This window comes from Hypomesus transpacificus, chromosome 21 (genome assembly GCF_021917145.1).
Source record: "Hypomesus transpacificus isolate Combined female chromosome 21, fHypTra1, whole genome shotgun sequence".
NCBI classification, from domain to species: Eukaryota; Metazoa; Chordata; class Actinopteri; order Osmeriformes; family Osmeridae; genus Hypomesus; species Hypomesus transpacificus.
The window spans coordinates 9,729,209-9,750,639 of NC_061080.1; the positions used below are offsets into that span (position 1 = coordinate 9,729,209).

General features: G+C 39.5%; 1 protein-coding gene across 1 annotated transcript; it reads left to right on the top strand.

Moving 5' to 3' along the window:
• Positions 1 to 116: 116 nt before the first annotated feature.
• dpy30 (dpy-30 histone methyltransferase complex regulatory subunit) lies at positions 117 to 21,092 on the top strand. The gene is made up of 5 exons (XM_047043623.1): positions 117 to 205; positions 901 to 941; positions 20,310 to 20,357; positions 20,553 to 20,695; positions 20,887 to 21,092. Exons 1-5 carry the CDS (start codon positions 196 to 198, stop codon positions 20,957 to 20,959), a joined length of 315 nt encoding a protein of 104 aa, XP_046899579.1. The 5' UTR covers positions 117 to 195; the 3' UTR covers positions 20,960 to 21,092.
• Positions 21,093 to 21,431: the final 339 nt, after the last annotated feature.

The window sequence follows — 21,431 nt, forward strand, 5'->3', positions numbered from 1 at the left end:
ACCCAACTCACTATCGTATTCATAACATAACTGTCTCGCTTTTCAAACTGGTCTGAGCTCGGAGGATTTGGTCCGGTGGACAAGCACACCAACAAAAGGGGCGTTGCGCCCATAGGACAGTCTTTTTTTGCTTTGTAACCACGGACCACGTAATTAGCGTACAGCACGCTTATTGCTTAAATACTAACAACAAACATGGCGGATGGTGAGTGCTTCGTCGTTGGACGAACGGGCTTATTTTTGCTTTATACTTGAGTATTCCATTATTATGTGTTTCTTTGAGCTGAGAATATCAACTATGTCAAAAATATGAATCTCACTCAGTGAATTCTGTAATCATTCTACCCGTAATGTGGCGTGGGAGTCATTAAATACAGGATAACGCTGTGTTAGCTAACACTAGCCTAAAAGCTAGCTAGCGCTAGCTAACAACAACAGTTGGCCCAGTAGCCTACAGTACTAGCTAGTAGTAGAAGCGTTGTGCAGCTATCGATAACGCCACCCGCCACTTGCTCGGTAATTGTTCATTCATTTGTAACTAGCTGGCTAGCTGTTAGGAACATCAATGTACGTTTAGCCAGTTAGCTAGCTCTAATAGCTTGCAAACTGCATTTAAGCTAGTTGATGAGTCGTTTGAGTTTGCTAGCAAACGCTTATTTCAAATGAATAACAAACCAATTGCTAACAACGTAGATGTAACGCTAGTTGCCTGTGTAACGTAATTACATACAAAGCCTCAAAAAATGCTACAGTAAGTAGCATAGCTAGCTAGTTTAGCTACATTGCAACCTTCTTCAAGCATACCAGTTCCGATTATAGTTGGTTGTCATGCTAAAGCCGTTTACGGGTTGTTCTAGGTGTAGTTAGCATCTAACACTGCTTTCAACTACTTTCCAACAGATCACATTGACGCAGATCAATCCATGGAGGGGCATACTCCTGTAAGTAAACGTGTGAATAGCTTTATTTTCAGGACGTGATGATAAAAGATGGTTATAATTAGGGCTCTCAAGTTTGAAGCATTCGCCGTGAAACTCACGAATATCAACCATTTCTCACGCAACGCCGTGTGTTTCTCACGCTGAGAAGGGAGGGATAACTTGTCCCGCTATACACAATATATGCAGGCATACGGAGTTAGGTTTTCTGCCGAGTTGAGAGCGGTCTCGTACGGAGTCCCAGACATGACATCCGGAAGAAAAAAAGATTTCGTGGCCACGAAATGCTATTTTGGGGATAACGACGCAGCCTAACTTGGTGGGCAGTTTTGCTATACCTGTGTGGGGCACATATACCCAGAGCAAGCTAAAGGTGCAGTCATGGATAGAGATGTTTGATTGTTTTGTATTTAAGCTGGTGAATGACCGTGGTAAAGTTGGTTTGAAGTTTGATATTCAACAGATATATATTATAGAGTTTTTTAGCACCGCTACGACCAGCGTTATCGCCCAACTGGTTGCCACACTATCTGGTTCCCCAGCTGTGCGTTCACCTATCAGTCTGCCTCTATCACCAGATTCGTCACAAATCCACCCACATATTACTGGCGATTTTCAAGTCGGATCTCATATTTGCTGTGGCGAATATGAAAGTATGGAGCTAAATCAGGGCCAAATGTTTTGTTAATTCGAAAAAAAATCTATAGTTGAAAAACTAAAGTTTGACATTGAAAATTTTAGTTTTGGTCGAAAACTTGAAAAAATATAACCATGTATTCAAAGAAAAAAGAAGTTTCAGGTTGAATTAAATTTAGATTAAATTCTGGAATTATTTTGAATAAGTTATTAATTTTCATTTTTCACTTTAATATTTTCACATAGTTTCACGTTTTATGTTTTCAGATTCAAAGTTTTTTTTACGGCTCCAATTATTTATTTTTTCCAGTTGAATAGAAGTTGAATAGAAGCTGAATTATTTAAAATTAGTTTAGGGTTTTGTCAAAATTTCAAAGTTTAAATGGTGGCTGTAGCTGAAGGATTGAGGAAGAAGAAGGATTTGGAAGTTGAAGAAGTTTTAAGAAGTTTGAGAGGATTTGAAAGAACTCCATTGGAAACCCATGTTAAAAATATTATGAATATTGATTTATATTAATTCAAGCATAAGAGGTACAAAGCTGAAAAGTCACAGCGCCCATGGCCTGAAACTGCTGAATTTTTTGATAGCTGAACGGTTTTAATAGATGAAGATTTGAAGGCGCTGAAAGGTGTCGCGGAAGAAATGGAAGAAGAAGAATATGAAGAAGTTGAATAAAGATTCAAAGAACAATACTTGGAATGCTAAAGCAGCATTCCAACAATAAGAAGAATACGTAGAAAACACTTAAGGTGGCGTCGCCGCTTTGCGGCTTGGCCACCAATAACTTATTCAAAATAATATTATCGAAATTGTAATCAACCTGAAATATACATGGTTTGAATACATGGTTTTATTCTTCAAGTTTTCGACCAAAACTTACATTTTCAATGTCAAGTTTTAGTTTTTCTTTTGTTGAATTAACAAAACTTTTGTCCCTGATTTCCCTGCCTACTACGCGCAGGGCTTGACATTTTTTTTGGGCTTGTCAGGGCAGGATTTAGGGCGCTGGGGGCCCCTGGGCTTGAGTCATTTTCGGGCCCTACCTTCTATACATGACTTTAAATAGAACAAAATGATACATACACAAGCTCTGTATTAGAGCTAGGCTACACGATTCTGAATAAATTGAGAATAAAATAGAGATCACAATTCTGAACAAACAACTAAACAAAATAACATAATTTGTTAATTGCTGAAGTCTATTTAAAATGTTTAATTTATCTGAATTGTATTTTTTTACTTGGTTTGAATGAATGATTCAATTACTCACTCAAATACTTCAACCGGGAAGTCCCGCTGCTAAAATATTAAATAATTTGGTTGATTTGTGCCAGATGTGCTATGTTCATGTGCTACAACAAGTCAGCAATACACCCTTTCACTGGATGGCTTGAAAACGACTTTTAAGTGTTTATATAATTTGTTTGCCGGTTAAATCGCTGCCCTGCGCTCTGCTATGCTGTGAAAAGTTACATTAGCCACAAACATAAGATGTTCTAACAATTTCACTGCAGGGCAAGTGCATTCCCTATACTTTGTTTGAAAGCTTAGGCCCTCTAGAATTCTGTTGTTTGATAAATTTTACAGTCAGTACATGTATTTGAGATTCCCCCGCAAAACCGACCAGCTAACATTGTTAGCAGTAGAACTTTAGCTTCTTCTTTATCTACTTGAGGCTCTTGTTTTTACACCAGGTCTCTGCTATTAGCCAGAAACTGCAAATGTATGAGTGTCAAATTACACAAATTAATAATAAATAGTAACAACTATTTCATCGAGGGTCTTTGGTACAAGCTTTATGCAACTTGTTAAAACGTACATGATATAGGGTGTGCACAAGTATTCTTCCCTCCTATCTAATGACAATTAGAAAAGACTTAAATCATTTTAATGCTGCGTTGTTTCAAAAGCTTTACATTACATTTAGATGCACTGCAGCAGTTGTTTTGCTCACAGCCACGCCCATACATTTGGTTATAATCTTGTATCTACTAGAGCTGTCAATCGATTAAAATATTTAATCGCGATTAATCGCATCAATGTCATAGTTAACTCGCGATTAATCTCAATTAATCTCACATTTGTATCTATTTTAAATGTCCCTTGATTTCTTTTTCATCCATTCTTTTTTCAAATTGTAATGCTCTTATCGACATGAAAAAGTGGTTCGGATTGCTTCGTGCAAATGTTTTTTTTTTAAATTGAAAACAACATTGCAATCGCCCGGCTTTGACGAGCAGGCGGAGAATTCGCATCAGCTGTGTGCTTGGCTGTGTGCCATCAAAATTCTATTTTCCACTTCACGACGTGCTGCGATGATAGCTCATTCCCTCCGGCTCAGTTCACAACGACAGAACACACTGATCACTTTGGTCTTGTCAATGGAACCATTTGGCAACCTTTTAAAAGTAAACTTTCCATTCAGAATCTTATTGGCATCCATTTCGGCGTGTGGCGCTGGCAATCAACTCAAAACATAAGGTTAGCCTCCTACCAGAGAATGTCTAATATCCGTAAACGGGCTCTGCTACGACTGATTAGCCGGCTCGCAAGCCCAAACAAGTGTGTGTGGCATGCCTGTTGTTTTGTTTCCGGTCTAGCTAGATCCGGTGTGGTATTGTAGTTTTTGTAACGTCAGTGGTTGTTGCAACAGAATGTGAAAAAAAACTACAAAGTTTGCTAGGTCAAAAAGAGCGTTAATCGCGCGATAAAAAAATGTACGCCGTTAATTTGGGTTTGCGTTAACGCCGTTAATAACGCGTTAAACTGACAGCACTAGTATCTACTAATATCGTACATTGAGAATACTAAAACATACTAAAATTTAACCTAGCTAGTTTTTCTCTTATTACACACTTGATGTTGCAAGTGATACGAGCAGATAAAAGGTTTTTTAAATTCAGTGCCTTCAGCCAGGGATGCAGATCCTCAACTTTGGTTGGAGGTTGATGCAAAGTATGTCGGCGCACAGCACTCGGACCTCTTCTTACCATGGTCAAAACAATGATAATACAGGGTCTGATTCCGTTTTCTCCAGCTGTTATGGCAGCCACAAACTGGGCATCTCATCTCTATAAATTAGTACCAGAGCCTGTTTAAGACATTCTCTTTTAGTACCGTTATAAAGTGGAAATGAGTACGCGGATGGCCGCACCCATCGTGACTTCCAGAATAAGGTGAATAATACACTTGGAGTGTCGATCATATGTCATCATATATCTCTGGCCACTGGATTGCAGGGCTTGATATTAACTTTTTTAGGCACTTGTCCTTTGGACAAGTACATTTACAAATCACTTGTCTATGCACAAAAGTCACTTGACCCCCATACCCTTAAATAGCCTTACCAAATGATCGGGCAAAACTAGCCTGGCTAATGGAGGTCGCTTTCTCAGGCAAATGATGAATGAAACATGCTTGGTTAAAGAAATCCGAGATGCTGGCTATCTTCATCAGGCTCGTATCTAGTATAGGCAGTCCTCCCTGACGTTTCTGGTGTAGAATGGAGTGAAATACAACATTGTGCACACTGCCAGTGAGCGAGTCTGACTGAGGCTAACGTCAAAACAGTGTAACAGGGACGCAGTCTCATACAGATTGCCAGTTTTAAACATACCACAAAAATAATCGGACCAGCTGGCTAAAAGCAGAATTCCCATATCTCTTGAAAGCTGCCCTGCTCGACTTTTTAGATGTAGAATTCACTGTAAAACTGTAAAATTATGAACTTTGACATGCGGTGAAGACATGGCTGCCGCCCGACTATGCGGTCTACCGGGCGACATTCTCACTCAAATTTCAAGACTCATCACCCAAATCAAAATTCTGATGTGACAGATCAATGGGGAATCGCTTTTTCTCTTAAAAGCTGTCCTCCTCGACCTTTTTGGTCTTCTAATCTAACTATTTGTATTATCCGTGTGGTCTTTTTGCCGTTTTAAACGCTATCCTTTCCCGGGTTTCTGCAACCACATTGCGCGCGCATCCCGAATGTTTACAAACAAATAATTGCTCTATTCTAGCTCATAAAAGATTTGCTTAATCGTTATTTATCAATTACGTTGGCCTTCAGGCAGCAGCGGCCTTAAAGGTCACATGACATGAAAACTTCACTTTAGGAGGTTATTTAACATTAATATGAGTTCCCCTAGCTTGCCTTTGGTCCCCCAGAGGCTAGAAATTTCGATAGGTGTAAACCAAGCCCTGGTCATTCTTCTCCACCTTTGGGGAAAATGAAAGCTCAAACGCTCGGTTTGAAAATCTCGTCCTTGTGACGTCACAAGGAGGAAGGTTACCTCCCCTCTCTCTGCTTTGCCCGCCCATGAGAAACTGAGCTATGACCGTGCAATGACCGTGTCCTCGAAAGACATCATGGCTTGCAAACGAGCATTACATTTGCTCAGTTTGGATGTACAAAGGAAAACATAAGTATTTTAAGTATTTGTCTTAATTTTATTTTCTCTGGAAATGCGCCGACCCAACTTCCAAGTTTTGTATGTCTGCGCCAAACATTTCAGCCACGACTGTTTCCTCAACTTTTGCTAATATAAAGCTGGCCTTGCTGAAATAAAATTCTGGATCAGTACTAACTCTCCTTGGTCCAGCTACAAACCTATATCATTATATCATTATTGAAAAGCTATATCATTTTGTTGCTTTACTCTATATGGTTACCGAGCTTGCTACCCTTATAATGTGGCTTTAACATTAGCTATGCAGCTAACAGCTGAGTTACTGTCGCTAATGTAAAGGTAAATAGCATCAAGTATGTGTGTTAATACACATGCTGTAACGCGAGTGTTGTACACTTCTGTGTTATTTGGATAACCATTCTGCTGTTATGGGGTGCGCGATATCCGCCTTTTCTGCACCAAGGCTGAATTTTGGGAAAGAGACTTCAGATAGAGTATTAGGGGACCACTAAGGCCCATATAAAAGCATCCAAAAACAGCATATCATGTGACATTTAAGCATCTGGGGGCCCGATATACAATTATGCAGCATTTTACGTTGGAATAAGCTTTGCCCTTTCATGCACGGCAACTTCACTGCTTAATTGATTAGCGCAGTGTATTTTCAGCTGTCTGGGCTGACTTAGAAAAAAAAAAAAACAGCTCAAACATCCCCATTAACAAAAGCAAAGAAGAAAAAAAGTGTGTGACTGACACTGAACCAAACTTATCATAAATACAACGATGGGCTCTGTATCATTTCAGCACCGTGGACATGCAGCTCACCGGGTGCACTGCTGCTGTCACCGGTAGGGTTAGCTCTACGATTTTTTGGGGCTGATTTCAGCAAAAAATAGTTTTGGAGCTTTATGTTAACTAACAAACATCTGTTTTTTCAATTGATAAAACATTGTCTAGTGAAGGTAATTACGTTTACGTTTCTTAGCCTGGTTTTCCATCTTTATATTGTCTCTACTAGCTAGCTTTCGATCTGTCAGTGTCACTGTTGTGTATAAGCGGCACTTAGGGCTGCATAGACGTTCATTTGGGGCCATCAACAAATTACGTGTTCCAAAAGTCAATAGCTTCTCAACAACATGATCTAGGACAGGGGTGTCCAATCCTGGTCCTCGAGGGCCACTGTCCTGCATGTTTTAGATGTTTCCCTGCTCCAGCACAGTTTCAAATGAATGGATCGTTATCAAGCTCTGTGGAAGCCGGGTAATGACCATTCATTTGAATCAGGTGTGCTGGAGCAGGGAAACATCTAAAACATGCAGGACAGTGGCCCTCGAGGACCAGGATTGGACACCCCTGATCTAGGAGCATCAAAATAATGTTAAACTGTTGAAGATGTATGCATTCATGCTGCACAGCCTTTATTTTTTTCATTTTTATCTTGTTATAAAAAATAATAATTCTTTATTCAAAATGAACTTCAATAGCGTTTTGGTCATGTGACCTATAATCCTAATTCGTTTGAGTGTTCACTGACTGTATACATGTTGCACAGCCTTTATTTGGTTTATTTTCACCTCACACTATTTTAGATGAATTTTTGAATATTTCAAACAATCAATTCAATAGCTTTTTGGTCATGTGACTTGTACATTTCAAAGCTCTGTTTAACTGCTAAGAAAGTACATTTGTACAAGTCCATTTGGAGGCTGAGTCTTTCTCTTATTTAATGACAATTTGTGTTAATGACAGTGACATGTCCAAACTCTTCTACTCCTAGGAAGTGGAGTCAGGTGTAAAAGTCTGTAAAGTCAAATAGGCCTGGACTGGTAATCTCTTATATCGGGCAAAAAAACGGCTGGCTGAGGCACCTTTTGAACCGGTTAAAATAAAAACGTAATAAAAAGAATAATAAATTGCCCATCGACCGGCCCATGAAACTGGGACGGCATTGGTTATTTCTACATGCTGACACTGGGATATCCTAATCACTTCTCTTAACAGGCTCCACCCTTCCCCCGCTGTTTCTTGTGTCAGATGCAGCGGCTCAGAGTTTTTTGTCCCAGTCCAGCCCTGCTGTTCTATGTCATTTAAATATCAACATTAGGGCTGCCACTAACGACAATTTTTCTATCGATTAATCTGTAGACTATTTTATCGATTTGTCGATTAATCTAAACGATTCATTTTCACACACACAAAAAAAAGAAGACATTTTGAAAACAACAAACTGTATATGTAATTGAAAAACAAACAAAGGCTTACAAATTAAAGTAAAATTGTAAGTTTAAACTATCAACTCCAACGTTATTTAAAATATTTAGATAAGGTACATAACATATCCCAACATACAGGAATACACACCCCTTTTAAACCAAAAATTCCAAGTTGCTGGTTCTGGGCTGGTGCTTATGCCAGTTCGGTAATGATTTGATAGCGATACTCGCCAATTATCTAAGAACCAGGTAGTCTACATTTACTACACACTACAGCCGGAGTAGGGCTAACGTCTTTTAAATCGCTTCATACGCCTCCATCGTCCTAGCAACGTGTCATGGTTACGGTTAACAAGTTAGCTAAATAGCAAGAGCTAACCAAGAGAGCCATCCTATCAACCAACGTAGAATAAACTCTTGGGTAGCAGGCAGACAACTTTATAGCTTTAATAATGTGTGTATTTAGCAGCTACAGTGACAACATTAAAAAGGCTTTCCCTAATAAACATGAATAGACAACACCAGACAACGGTGGTTTTGCCTTTTCTGGCAGTCAATCATCCAGTATATAGCGCCTGTATGTTTTCTTTTCAGGTGCTCGTGCATAGTGCATGTGCTGCTGTGGTATGCCATTGCAACTTTGCACAGTGTGCAAACCACCTTATTGTTTGGTGATAGCGTTAAGTCGAAGTATTCCCATACTTTTGAAGCCTCGGTTATTTGGTGAAAGTCGGACTCTGCTGCAGCTGCCATGATATTGGAGCCGACCAATGACTTGAGCCAACAACGACTGACGTCATGCAAGCACCAATTACGTTGTGATATTGAAGAAGAACATTTGTTACAATGAATGGAAGCGTTTTTTGTATTTAAATATTGATGTCGACGCATTTTCAGCGTCTACGTCGTCGATGATGTCGACAAATCGCGGCAGCCCTAATCAACATGTTAAAGCTACACACTATTGTAAAACAATGTCACTATACCTGCATGTATCTGCAGTTTGCACATTTAAGACATGCAAAGCTGTGTCTTAAAGAGAAAACAATAGCCCATAATCACAACAAAAAAGCATGACCATCGAAGTGCTGAGATTAGGAGAAGTCACTCATGCAAAAAAGGAAAGAACATTTTGGTATGCAAGCTTCCCGAGAAGAGGTAAAATTGCCAGATCGATCCACAAAGGTGTGAACAACTACTACCATCAGCAGCTCAGGAAGACTCCAAAAGACGAACTATGTGGTGGTAATATCACCAGGAGTCTTACAAAAGATGCTCCATAATGATGTCCTGCTGGAGCTGATGCTCACACAGGTTTATTTTGAATAAATAATAACATTTTAATAACTTGAGATGAAAACTAAATAAAGGCTCTACAGCATGAATGCATACATCTTCAACAGTTTAACATTATTTTGATTCTCCTTGTTCATGTTGTTGAGAAGCTTTTGACTTTTGAAACGTGTAATTTGTTGATGGTCTCTAACCATACGAGTTGTTTAGGCAGCCAAAAGCATTGACTAATGGTGCGTAATGTTCTGCACTGCTTGCCTTCCCACAGTACACCACGCTCGGGGGCGTTTTAGACAAGTTAATTCAGAGTTGTAGTTCTCTAAGGTCACTGTTGTAGTTATGGCCAAGCGTGCAGACTTGGGTTGTACTCACAATATCGATCAAAATACTACTTTTTTTTTTTTACGTCCGAATATCTGTTGAATATCGAACTTTAAACCAACTTTACCACGGTCATTCACCAGCCTAAAATACAATCCAGTGTTTCCCACAGATTAGAAATCTAATTGTGGCGGGGAGGGGTGTGGGTTGTCAGACCGGGGGGGGGGGGGGGGGTCACACCTTCACAAAATTTACAACAACTAACATATCATTTCTGCATTATGCATGTAGCAACGCTAGTGCTAAACAACTATTTAACTGGTCGGCTCCATGACGCCGGGTAAGTAGCTAGCTCTTGAGACTTCTCACCAAAACGACCGAAGGGGAAACTTCGAGTACTGCAAGTCGCTCTGGATAAGAGCGTCTGCTAAATGACTAAATGTAAATGTGAGTAAGATACCTAGCGAAAAGTAGCCTCAACTTTCCTCGACTTATAGCTACGGCACTAATACTGAAGGCTAGCTGATATAGCTGTCGGTCTTACTAGAACGGCATATGTATGCATTGTTGCTAACGTGTGTTGACGTTGTGACTGTGTGCATATGTGAGAAAGACGCATGAGTGACAGAGAGACGGAGGGAGAGCAGGGGAAAGGAAATGCAGCTGAACGAATACGCTGCGTGTTTTAACCTAAATAGCGATAAAAAAATGTTTTTTACGAAACGCAATGTGGCGGCCGGTGTTGATTCTGTGGCGCACCGCCACACATTAGTCTATGTGTGGGAAACACTGCAATCAAATCATCTCTGTCCATGACTGCACCTTTAGCTTGCTCTGGGTATATGTGCCCCACAAGGGTATAGCAGAACTGCCCGCAATATAGTTAGGCTACGTCGTTATCCCCAAATTATTACACGGCTGTTCTTAACGTGGTAGAAAGCTCTATTCATGAATAGGGCTTCCCAACGTTCTGCGGTCAATTATTTTCTGATAACAGACCGTTGCTATGTACAACAGACCGCTGTCAAGGAAAGTGGCCTTTTTGTTTCTGATTCACATCTTTCGTAGCACACCAAGTAGTCCGGTAACTTTTCAACCCCAGCGTACTCCGTTGCTTAGCGACGTCAGCTGATTTGAAGTCTAAAGAATGTTCAGTCTATGAAGTTCAACGTCTTTGGCGAACTAGTTCTCTGCTGATCAACACTACGAATGGTAACAAATAAATTGTAAAAAGACACTGTAAAATAATTTTGTTGGCAAGTAATAATAATAATAATAATTCATTTTATTTGAGGGCGCCTTTCAAAGCACCCAAGGTCACCTTACAGGGCATGTACAGGGCAAGTAGCCGTGTAATAAGCGGGATACTGTATAGAACGCCGGTCATTATCGGGAAAATAAGCCCCGACAGGGCAAACAACACCCCGACGCGAAACGGAGTGTTGTTTCGCTCTGAAGGGGTTTATTTTCCCAATAATGACAACGGCGTTCTATACATTATCCCTTACATAGCATTTTGTGGCCATGAATTTGCATTTCGTGGCCATGAATTTGCATTTTGTGGGCACAAATTCTTTTTTGGGGGGGGTGGATGTCGTGTCTGGGGCTCCGTAGTCTCGAGTAATACAGAGTTAAATGCCACCCAAAGTACCCAAAAGTTGATGAGCATTATAATCTCATGCCAAACTTTTGATAAAACTTGAGAGCCCTGTATAATGATAACAAGATTTCTGATTTGAAATATGGTGGCAGCGCCGTTGGAGCAAATGACTATAAAAAAATAATAATAATATGCACATCACTGCATGATGAACTACTAGTACGTAGATTTCTGTAAATTCTTACAAAAGTAATAAGACAATTTCAAAAAGTGCCAAATTAGGCTAGATGGCAAATTGACAACTTCATAATAAGGCTTGCAAGAACTGAGTAGAGATACACATCTACACTATAAAACCCCCCAAAATTGGGATGTTGGGTAAAATAAAATAAAAAACAGAATACAATGGTTTACAAATCTCAAACTCATTGTTATTCACAATATAACATATACAACATGTCAAATGTTTAAACTGATGACATTTACCATTTTAAAGGGGTGATTGACTGGGTTTTTGGGGTATTTCACACTGTTCCTTAAGGTCTCCGAATAGGCTATGTAACATTGGTTGGGCTGAAAATGGCCCGGGTGCTGTTCTATGCCCCCTGATACATCCAGTGACAGTTTCCCGGGAAAAAACAATATGTTTTCTCCTTTTATGGTATGCTCCTGAATATATAGATGAGCTGCGTGCTGATTGGTTGGTTTAAGACGCAACACGGCCAACACTCACTGAAACAAGATGGTGAACACTTGAAATAAAAACGAACAAATACATTTTTTGTGTCTACACCAGTGTTTCCCAACCTTTTTGAGCCGCGGCACATTTTTTACATTTAGAAAATCCTGGGGCACACCACCAACCAAAATGACACAAAATGACACTAACACAGTACATATTAGATTAGATGACCTTTATTATAATACATATAGTTAATAATATAGTTCCTTAATGTATTTATACTTGGTGGGAAACCTGGGGCTGTTTCGATGAACACAAAATGGATATCCTGGCAGTAATGGTAGAAAGACACACACGAAGCTCTTCCTCAACATCTCTGTCTCTTTGTTTTTAGTTTTTATCGCAGTCAAGCTTGAGAAGCTCAGCTCACACAGATATGTGGTTGAAAACGGGAGTAATGTCAAAATAGCTTTTTTGGCTAGAATGGGGAACTCCTTGGCCATAGATAACCACAAACTGTCCAAAGGAAGATCAGCAAAGTTTAGCTTTAAACCACGATCTTGTTTCAGTTCAATGAGTTCCTCTTGCTCCTCGACTTTTTTCCGATAGAGAAAAACTAAATGACAAACGCTATAGTATGGCTTAAAAAATTTAAATCAGGAGGCTAACTAGCAGGTAGTAGCATTGGTACGAGTATTTTGCTAGGTAACGGAAGCTAACAAAAGCTAGCTAGCTTCCGTTTTGGAAAAATAACTAACTTAACAGTATTTAGAACTCACGCGAACCAAAGCACTCACAAAGCGGTAAAACGCTAGTAGGCAAAAGCCAAAGCATGAAGAACTGTTTTTGGGGGAAATATTTGTTTTCCGTTTTTTTAATAATTGCATTTTTTTTTTGTATTTGCCACACTTTATTACAGGTTGATTAGGTGATATTAGATCATTTCCCACGGCACACCTGACGATCTCTCACGGCACACTAGTGTGCCGCGGCACACTGGTTGGGAAACACTGGTCTACACAACACTGGTTTCAACAGATTGACTAGAAATCATTTGAAATGTGTACGTTTCCACTTCTGTTGTCGAAGCAAACAGGATTGCCTTAGGTGGGTAACGTTAGCACTACAGCTTAGCAAACAAACTATCGTGACTCAACTCAGCTTCAGTTAGCTCTAGCAATCTTGCTGAAAAATAGATCTGGACAAACATGCATCTTGAATTGTAGATTTACATGAGCACAGAGGTTATTTATTTGAATGAAACAGTCAGGAACATGAAATAACGTTATCTCCATTGCCAATAAACTAGGCTAAATCGTCACACATTCTACCTATGCTCTTGCGTTAGCAAGCTAAACTAGTTTACATGCCTACAGTCTAGGTGTTTTCGCTATCTAGCTGTTCTTGCATCCCTTGCAAATCAGAGTTAATAAAAAGCAGATGAGCTAGTGTCTAGCTAACATTGACTAGACGAGCATGATGTTTGTCTATACTGTAGCGTAGAAGATCCCTGTGCAGTTTGACCCTCGACACATTTGCGCGTGCAGCTTGGATCTAAGACGAATTTGAGAGACCGTAGATAGAGTGCGGCTTGTCTGGGTTGTTATGTGTGGAAACTGCAAGTGCAGCTCGGATCTAAGACGGGTTTGAGAGACCGCAGATATAGTGCGGCTAGTTTGGTTTGTTATATGTTTTACATCTATTACTTTTAACACTTTAGTATTGTTTTTGTTGATATTATTTAAGCACCTTGAGCTGCAATTATTGTATGAAATGTGCTATATAAATAAAGTCTGACTTACTTACAATGTAAAGCAGGATTTGCTATGAAGCTGAAAAGAGGTGCGTTCCGACCTTATGTTCATCGACAACCACAAGCTGTAGTATGATTTTGTCAGTAACAGTTATTAGCAATGCTAACGTATCCTGTATCTAGCACCTGCCTTTCTCCAGTTCTTTCAAAGAGATAATCTAGACAGGCGTTGGCAATAGGCTAGACTGCTATTCGTTTTCTGGCTATTTTTCCGGAAGCTTCCCTTCTAATGCCGACTACAGCTAGTCTAGTTAGTCATTGGCTAGGTAAGGTATGTTGATGTGTTTAGAAACGTATTAAGCATTCTACCTATGCTAGATACAGGAGATGATAGCATTGCTAATAGTCTAACAAAATCATACTTACAGCTTGCATTTGTGATGAGCATACGGTTGGAACAGCACCTCTTTTCAGCAACAGCGGCTTAGCAATCCTTCTTTAAATTGGTTTTAAGGTTTTCATTCAAAACTGTCCTTGGTGAAATGGTCCGAGCAAATGTGTAATTAAGGGTCGAACCGCAAAGGGATTCTCTTATAGACAAACATCACAGCCCGTCGAGTGTTTGATTCCTTAGGAAGACTCTGGAAAGTGTCAGCATTCCCTGTACAGCCTGGAACACTGCATTTACCACCGTAGTCCATTTTCAATACACTACAAAAAGGTTTTCTTTGTAATTCTGTGGAAGTACACAGAGCCGCGCGCTTTTGGGGCATGACAAAGGTACAGACCAGAGCCAAAAAAGGTGTGACGTCACGATGCGGGATTTTTCAAAGCCGACTGTTTTTACAGCTACATTTTTTTTATTGTGAGATTTACATAGGAAAGAGGTGTCAATGGACTTTGAGGTTCACTGTATGTCCATTTTACCCACTGAACTGTCGTTATTCAATTGTGACTAGGTAAATTCAGTTCTGCAATCAATGACCCCTTTGTCAAAAATATTAATCTATCAAGCATTGCACAGTCAGTCGGTGAACAAGTTTAAGAAAGCTTTATTGCTTGCGGCCGCAAGGAGACAAAAACATCACACCCCATTGTGCTTACAAGTTTGTCTGCTAGCATGTTGTGAGCAGCCCCGCACTTTACAGTAATTGGTTAAGACAAAGGCATGCAAATGTTCCATGGCTCTTTTTCATTGGCTCCCTTGCATAGATCTGGCACACGTTTGTGCGTGCGTGTTTGAGTGTGTGCGCTCTTTGACCCCTATAAGCTTGACCATATGATTCACCCAACACAGATAATGCCAGACATCTTTTATGGGCTCTCCAGTAAGAGAGTGGTCAGCCCAGGTCACCTTGTTTACATATGCCTCATGTTACCCAAAGTTCAGATTTGGGGGTAGGCCTCTCTCTACACCCAAGGAATGCTGAACACAGAATCATTCTTATACAGGATAAGTTACATCTTCAATTTTTAAGAAAAAAATAAGGTAATTTTGAATTTGATGGCAGCAACACGTCTCAAAAAAGTCGCGACGGGGGCAATAAAAGGCTTGAAAAAGTAGGTGTGACAAAGAATAAACAGCTGGAACAAAATGTTGCAACTAACTAGGTTAATTGCAAACAGGTCAGTAACATGATTGGGTATAAAAAGAGTATCTTAGAGAGGCAGTCTCTCAGAAGTAAAGATGAGCAGAGGTTCACCAATCTGCTAAAACCTGCATCTACATATTGTGGAACCATTTGAGAATAGTGTTCCTCAACGTAAAATTGCGAAGATTTTGAATATATCATTTATAGTACAAAATATAATACAATTATTCTGAGAATCTGGAGAAATCTAAATGTAAGGGACAAGGGGAAAAATAAATTCTGCATGATTCTGTAATGCAAATCATTGCATGGGCTCAGAAACACCTCCAGAACTCATTGTCTGTGAACATAGTTTGCCGTGCCATCCACAAATGCAGGTTAAAGCTCTATCATGGAAAGAAAAACCCACATGTGAACATGATCCAGAAACACTGCCTTCGTCTCTGGGATAAAGCTGATAAAAAATGGGCTGTCAAAGTTGGAAAACTGTTCTGTGGTCAGAAAAATTTGAAATTGTTTTTGGAAACCTTGGACACTGTGTTCTCCAGACAAAAGAGGAGAGGGACCAACCGGCTTGTTATCAGCGCTCAGTTAAAAAGCCTGCATTTCTGATTGTATAGGGGTACATTAATGCTGAAAGGTATATAAAGGGTTTAGAGCAACGTTTGCTTGCATCCAGGCAACATCTTTTTCAGGGAAGGCCTTGCATATTTTAGGAAGACAATGTTAAACCACATCCTGCATCTGTTACAACTGCATGGCTCCGTAATTGAAGAGTCCGGGTGCTGAATTGGCCTGCCTGCAGTCCAGATCTTTCACCAGTTAAAAACATTTGACGGATCATGAAATGAAAAATATGACAAAGAAGACCCAGGACTGTTAAGCAGCAAGAATCCTGTATCAGACACAAAGGGACAACATTCCTCTCCCACAACTCAAGCAACTGGTCTCCTCAGTTCCCAGACATATACAGACTGTTGTTAAAAGAAGAGGGGATGCTACACAGTGGTGAACATGGCCTTGTCCTAACTTTTTTGAGACGTGTTGCTGCCGTCAAATTCAAAATAACCTTATTCTTTCCTTAAAATTGTACTTTTCAACAGTTTGAACATTTAACATGTTGTATAAGTTTTATTGTCAACAATATAATGGGTTTATAAGATTTGTAAATCATTGTATTCTGCTTTTTATTCTATTTTACACAACGTCCCAACTTTTGGGGAATTGGGGTTGTATCAAGAACAGCAATCTGCTCCTTAAATCTGAACTGGACAAATCAAACGGCTGTATGGCAGGCCTAAATCATCAGAAACACGTATACAGAACCTACAGCAGGGGTAGACAATCCTGGTCCTCAGGTGCCAGTGTCCTGCATGTCACTTTGTGCAAACCATGGCAAGTTTTTAAGGAAGATCAGCATTTCTGCTCACTTTGCTGTCACTCACTCTATTAATCCCCAATGCACTGTTTGAACGAGCACTGAAGCGCACTAACCGCAATGGCAGCATGGAGAGGAAAGCTAGCATGTTTTTTCCCTGTATTGGAATAGGCCGTCACAACACAGAAGTATAGTTTATTTTCCAAATATATTGGCATTTAGACACCAACAGCATCTGTCTTGCTACTCCCTGGTCCAGTTTTGACGTGCTCTTCCAGAATGTTGTCGTACAGACTCAAAGCTGCTGTTGCTTGGACCAGTTTCTTTCATACGAGGCACCTTTTTCTTCTGATTCCGTTGGCAGTGATGCTGATTCTGATTGTTTGCATGTTAAATGATGAGACAGAGACATAGATGCAAGTAACCAGTCTTGTTCAGTGCATTGCAATACATCCAGGTAACTGAAGCACACTGGTAAAACACTGGTGTTGCAGTAAACATTCACCTAAAGATGGCCTGTCTATGCCAACTTACACCCATACCATTGATGGCCAATGCAGTGTTTCCTCCATCTTCTCAATATGTCTTATACAATATTTGTTATGGCATCGATAACTCTGCATTTGTAATATGCCCCTCGTGCTCAACAAGTTGCGGTGTATGAGCTTAACAGCCCAAGATAGGGACAGCCATCTCCTCTATTTTCTTGAAGTTACACGCTTTGGAGGTTGCAGTTGAGAATCTGGCGTGTGACCCCTCTGCACTTTTTCATCTGAAGCACAGCACTCTGGCAAATCCCAATACTCCCCCTTACCCCTTCCCCTTAGTTTTGCGTGTTCCCGTAAGAGCTAGTGGTGTCCCAATACTCTTTTTGAGTTAGGGGTAGGGCTAAGACTAAGGGGTATACACCCCTTAAAACCAAGTAAGATCGGGAGCTTACTTGAAACCTAGGGCTATGTGAATACTGTGCGACCGGCAACAATGGCGGCCAGATCATCCAGAGTCCGATAAATGTTATATTTTCGGCTTAATTAATTGATAGAAAAATTATTACAGTCTTGTTTTGTGTTATACACAGTCCTGAACATATATATTTGCAACCATTTTCCCAATTAAAACGTTTATAAAAATCGCTAGTTTGGTACGCTAATGTTAGAGCTCAATTGCACATCAGTCCCGTATTTCTTTCACTAGCATATCTACAGTACTCTATTAGCAGCGAATTTCGTTTAATATCAGTGCATAACAATACTTGCTTTGGAGATATCGATACGTGCTAGATGACGTACCTGTAACCAAGTGGCATCCCATTTTTTAGGGATATGTAGCCCTTACCCCTCAGTTTCGAGGGCTAGTGGTTAAGTAAGGGCTACGGGGAAGGGCTAAGGGGGAGTATTGGGATTCGGCCTCTGTAGAGCAATGGTTCTCAAGTGGTCTAACCACAGGACCCACATTTGTCCTTGGGTCATTAAGTCATGACCCTAAAATTATTTTATTTCCGAACCATAATCATTTATTTCACAAAACAATTTGTGCAGTAATCCACAATGTCTGTAGTCTATGTAATGTTCAAAACATGAAAAAAAAACAGCAATAAGGTATTCTTCACTAAATGAATAGTGCAGTAATCGCAGTGCATTGATAAAAACAGGAAGAAATTTAAGTGCACAACGGGTGAAACAATTTTTTCTCTTGTCTGTGTCCTTCTCATCATGCTAGCCTCTGATATCTGCTGATACATAACATTAAAAGGTGTTTGTTGCCTTTTGTCCGAGTTGTAGGCTACTGAAAGGAACAACTTCAGAGAATATCTGTTTTGGTTGGATAAAATATATATATTAGTGGTTGTTTGCACCTTGTGGTATGCGGAATTAGTTTACTGTAGGAGTTCTTCCAGTCTTAAATACCACCTAAACGCAAAGCATCCCTTAGCTAATGCGGAAGATGCCGGGCCAAGCACCGATGTAGCGCAATTTGAGTGCAACCAAGGCAAGCCCGTCAGCACAGCTCTATCAGCCAAGCTAACTAATCTAATAAACACAAATGCATTTTATTGAACATCATTTATTTTCATCATCAATTATCATAGTAGAACATCTTTCTCAAGCAGTTTGTGATGCATTTTGGAAACAGGAGATGTGCCCCTGGTCTAGTGCGCCACCTGGCTTGAGAAACCCGTTCTCAAAGACTTATTTTTAGTCATTATTTGGGTAGCACACATATTCTGAATGCCTTCGGCAGAATTCAAATGAGCCATTTTAATCTCTATATATATATATATATATATATATATATATATATCTCACTGTTATCTTGGCGTTAATCTAGATTAAAATGGCTCATTAGTGGTGGGCATAGTTTTTTAAAATGTTATCTAGATTAATTTCACTTTAATATATATATATATTAGGACTGCAACAACGAATCGATTAAAATCTATTATTAAAGGCGTTGGCAACGAATTTCATTATCAATTTGTTGTGTCGCGCGATTATTACACCACTCAATAAGTCGCGGAGATGTTTTGAGTATAAAAAAAAAAAGTTTAGTTGAGCGCGGAGCAAAGCGGAGGTAGAGGGAAGACCATCGGAGAGACGAGTAACGTTGTTCTGAAACACATGGCAGAGAAATCAGTACGACCTAAGTCATCCAAGGTGTGGGAGCATTTCGCACTAAATACGTCAAAGGTGTGTTAATTGACCGAGGTGAAGTTAAGTTTCATATTCGACATTCGTCTCACATTCGGAAGACGCTACTTTGCAGCGTCGTGCTAGGGACCGGTTGAAAACTACCCATACAATTTTGAAAAATGTTTTATGAATATAAAACCTCAGACACCAGAGTATCTCAACAATGTCTGGTATACTTCCACAGCCTTTACTTTTTCAATTAAGTTTCAAATAAAATGATAGAAAATCACTAATCTTTGAAAAGAGATTAATTCTCGCAAATCTTAACCTCTTTTCAAAATTGTGTCAAAAAATCATACATATACACCAGATTATTCGAATAAAGTCTGGCCTACTTCCACAACCTTTCAATTTTCTAAAATGTTTTAAACAAAACTCAAATAAATTGCTCATCTCTGAAAATAGCATTAAATCCACGCTACTATTAAAAACTTTTTCAAAATTGTGTGCCTGTTTGTGCACATTCTGAAGCTGTTTTGCACTGTGAATTTGCACTGTCAGTTCTGTTTTTGAATAAAGGGTTGGAAATTAATGCTTTTTTTTTTTTTTTTTTTTCATCGATTAATCGAAAAAAGAATCGACAGATTAATTGATTACTAAAATAATTGTTAGTTGCAGCCCTAATATATATATGTGTGTGTGTAATATATATATATAATGTACAAAATATTCTGCCGTGCCCCTGGATTTGCGTCATAGCACCCATTTTGAGAAACCCTGCACTAGATAGTTAGCTCTAAATGGGTCATTTAACAGTCATCAGTGTATCTAAATTATTTGTGCCATTTGTTTCCCATTAGGTCGCTGAAAACCCTCATGCTGAATATGGTCTGACAGAAAACATTCAGGTAATGTTTAATGACAATTCAGGGCTTGAATCTATTACCGTGAGTGTGCCTGGGAAATGTTTATTTATCCCATGTCTTTAGATGCAATTATTTGTCACCTTGATATGTGATTAATAAATCCATGTGTCTTGGTTTGAGTATTATGTATTCATAATACTCAAACCACCTTTTTCCTAAATCATTCTTCTCTTGTAGAGAATAGTGGAAAACGAGAAAGCTAATGCAGAGAAGGTGTCAAAGCAGAAAGTGGACCTGCAGTCTCTCCCTACACGGGCATATCTTGATCAGACAGTTGTACCCATCCTTCTTCAAGGGTTATCCGTACTGGCCAAGGAAAGGTATGTCAAGCACAATTCTCACTGACTAAAGACCAACAACAACATCGTTTTCACCAATATATGTAGTTATTTTAAAGTGTTAGAATACCCCAGAGGCCAATTTCTGAACAAATGTGCTTTACATAGGACCCACCATATACCCTGGCTTGGCTCTTTATTAAATGTACATTTGTTTCCTGTCACACTTTCAGACCTCCAAATCCAATCGAGTTTTTAGCAGCGTTCCTCCTGAAGAACAAATCACAGTTTGAAGATCGAAATTAAGCCCCTGGATGGAATTTGGCAATTCGAGGCCATGTTTGAAGTCAAGAACTTAGCTATATTTGTTTCATTGGTTGTGTTTGCTAACGATACAGACTTTTTTTTTTTACTAGAATAAAAACCGTGCTGCCGAGAACATTTTGGGGTCTTTGGTTATTATTATGAGTAATCAGAGGAATAAACCTCACCTGCATGCAAGCCAATATTTACACGACATATAAATATGCAAAACTGAATTTATACTAAAGTAAAAGAGGGAAATAAATAAGTATACCATTTGAAAGATTTGGAAGAGTTGGATAATTGGATTTTAATTATATTCAAGAGAGTTGATATAGGGTGATGGTTATTTACGTTACTACCTTTGTGGAATAGGAGTGTAAAACCAGAGCCTGTTTAAGGAGAGCCTTGCAACTCCCTATTAAGCCCCATTTTACCAAATTTGGTTGCAGTTCCACCAGAGTTCCACTGGGGG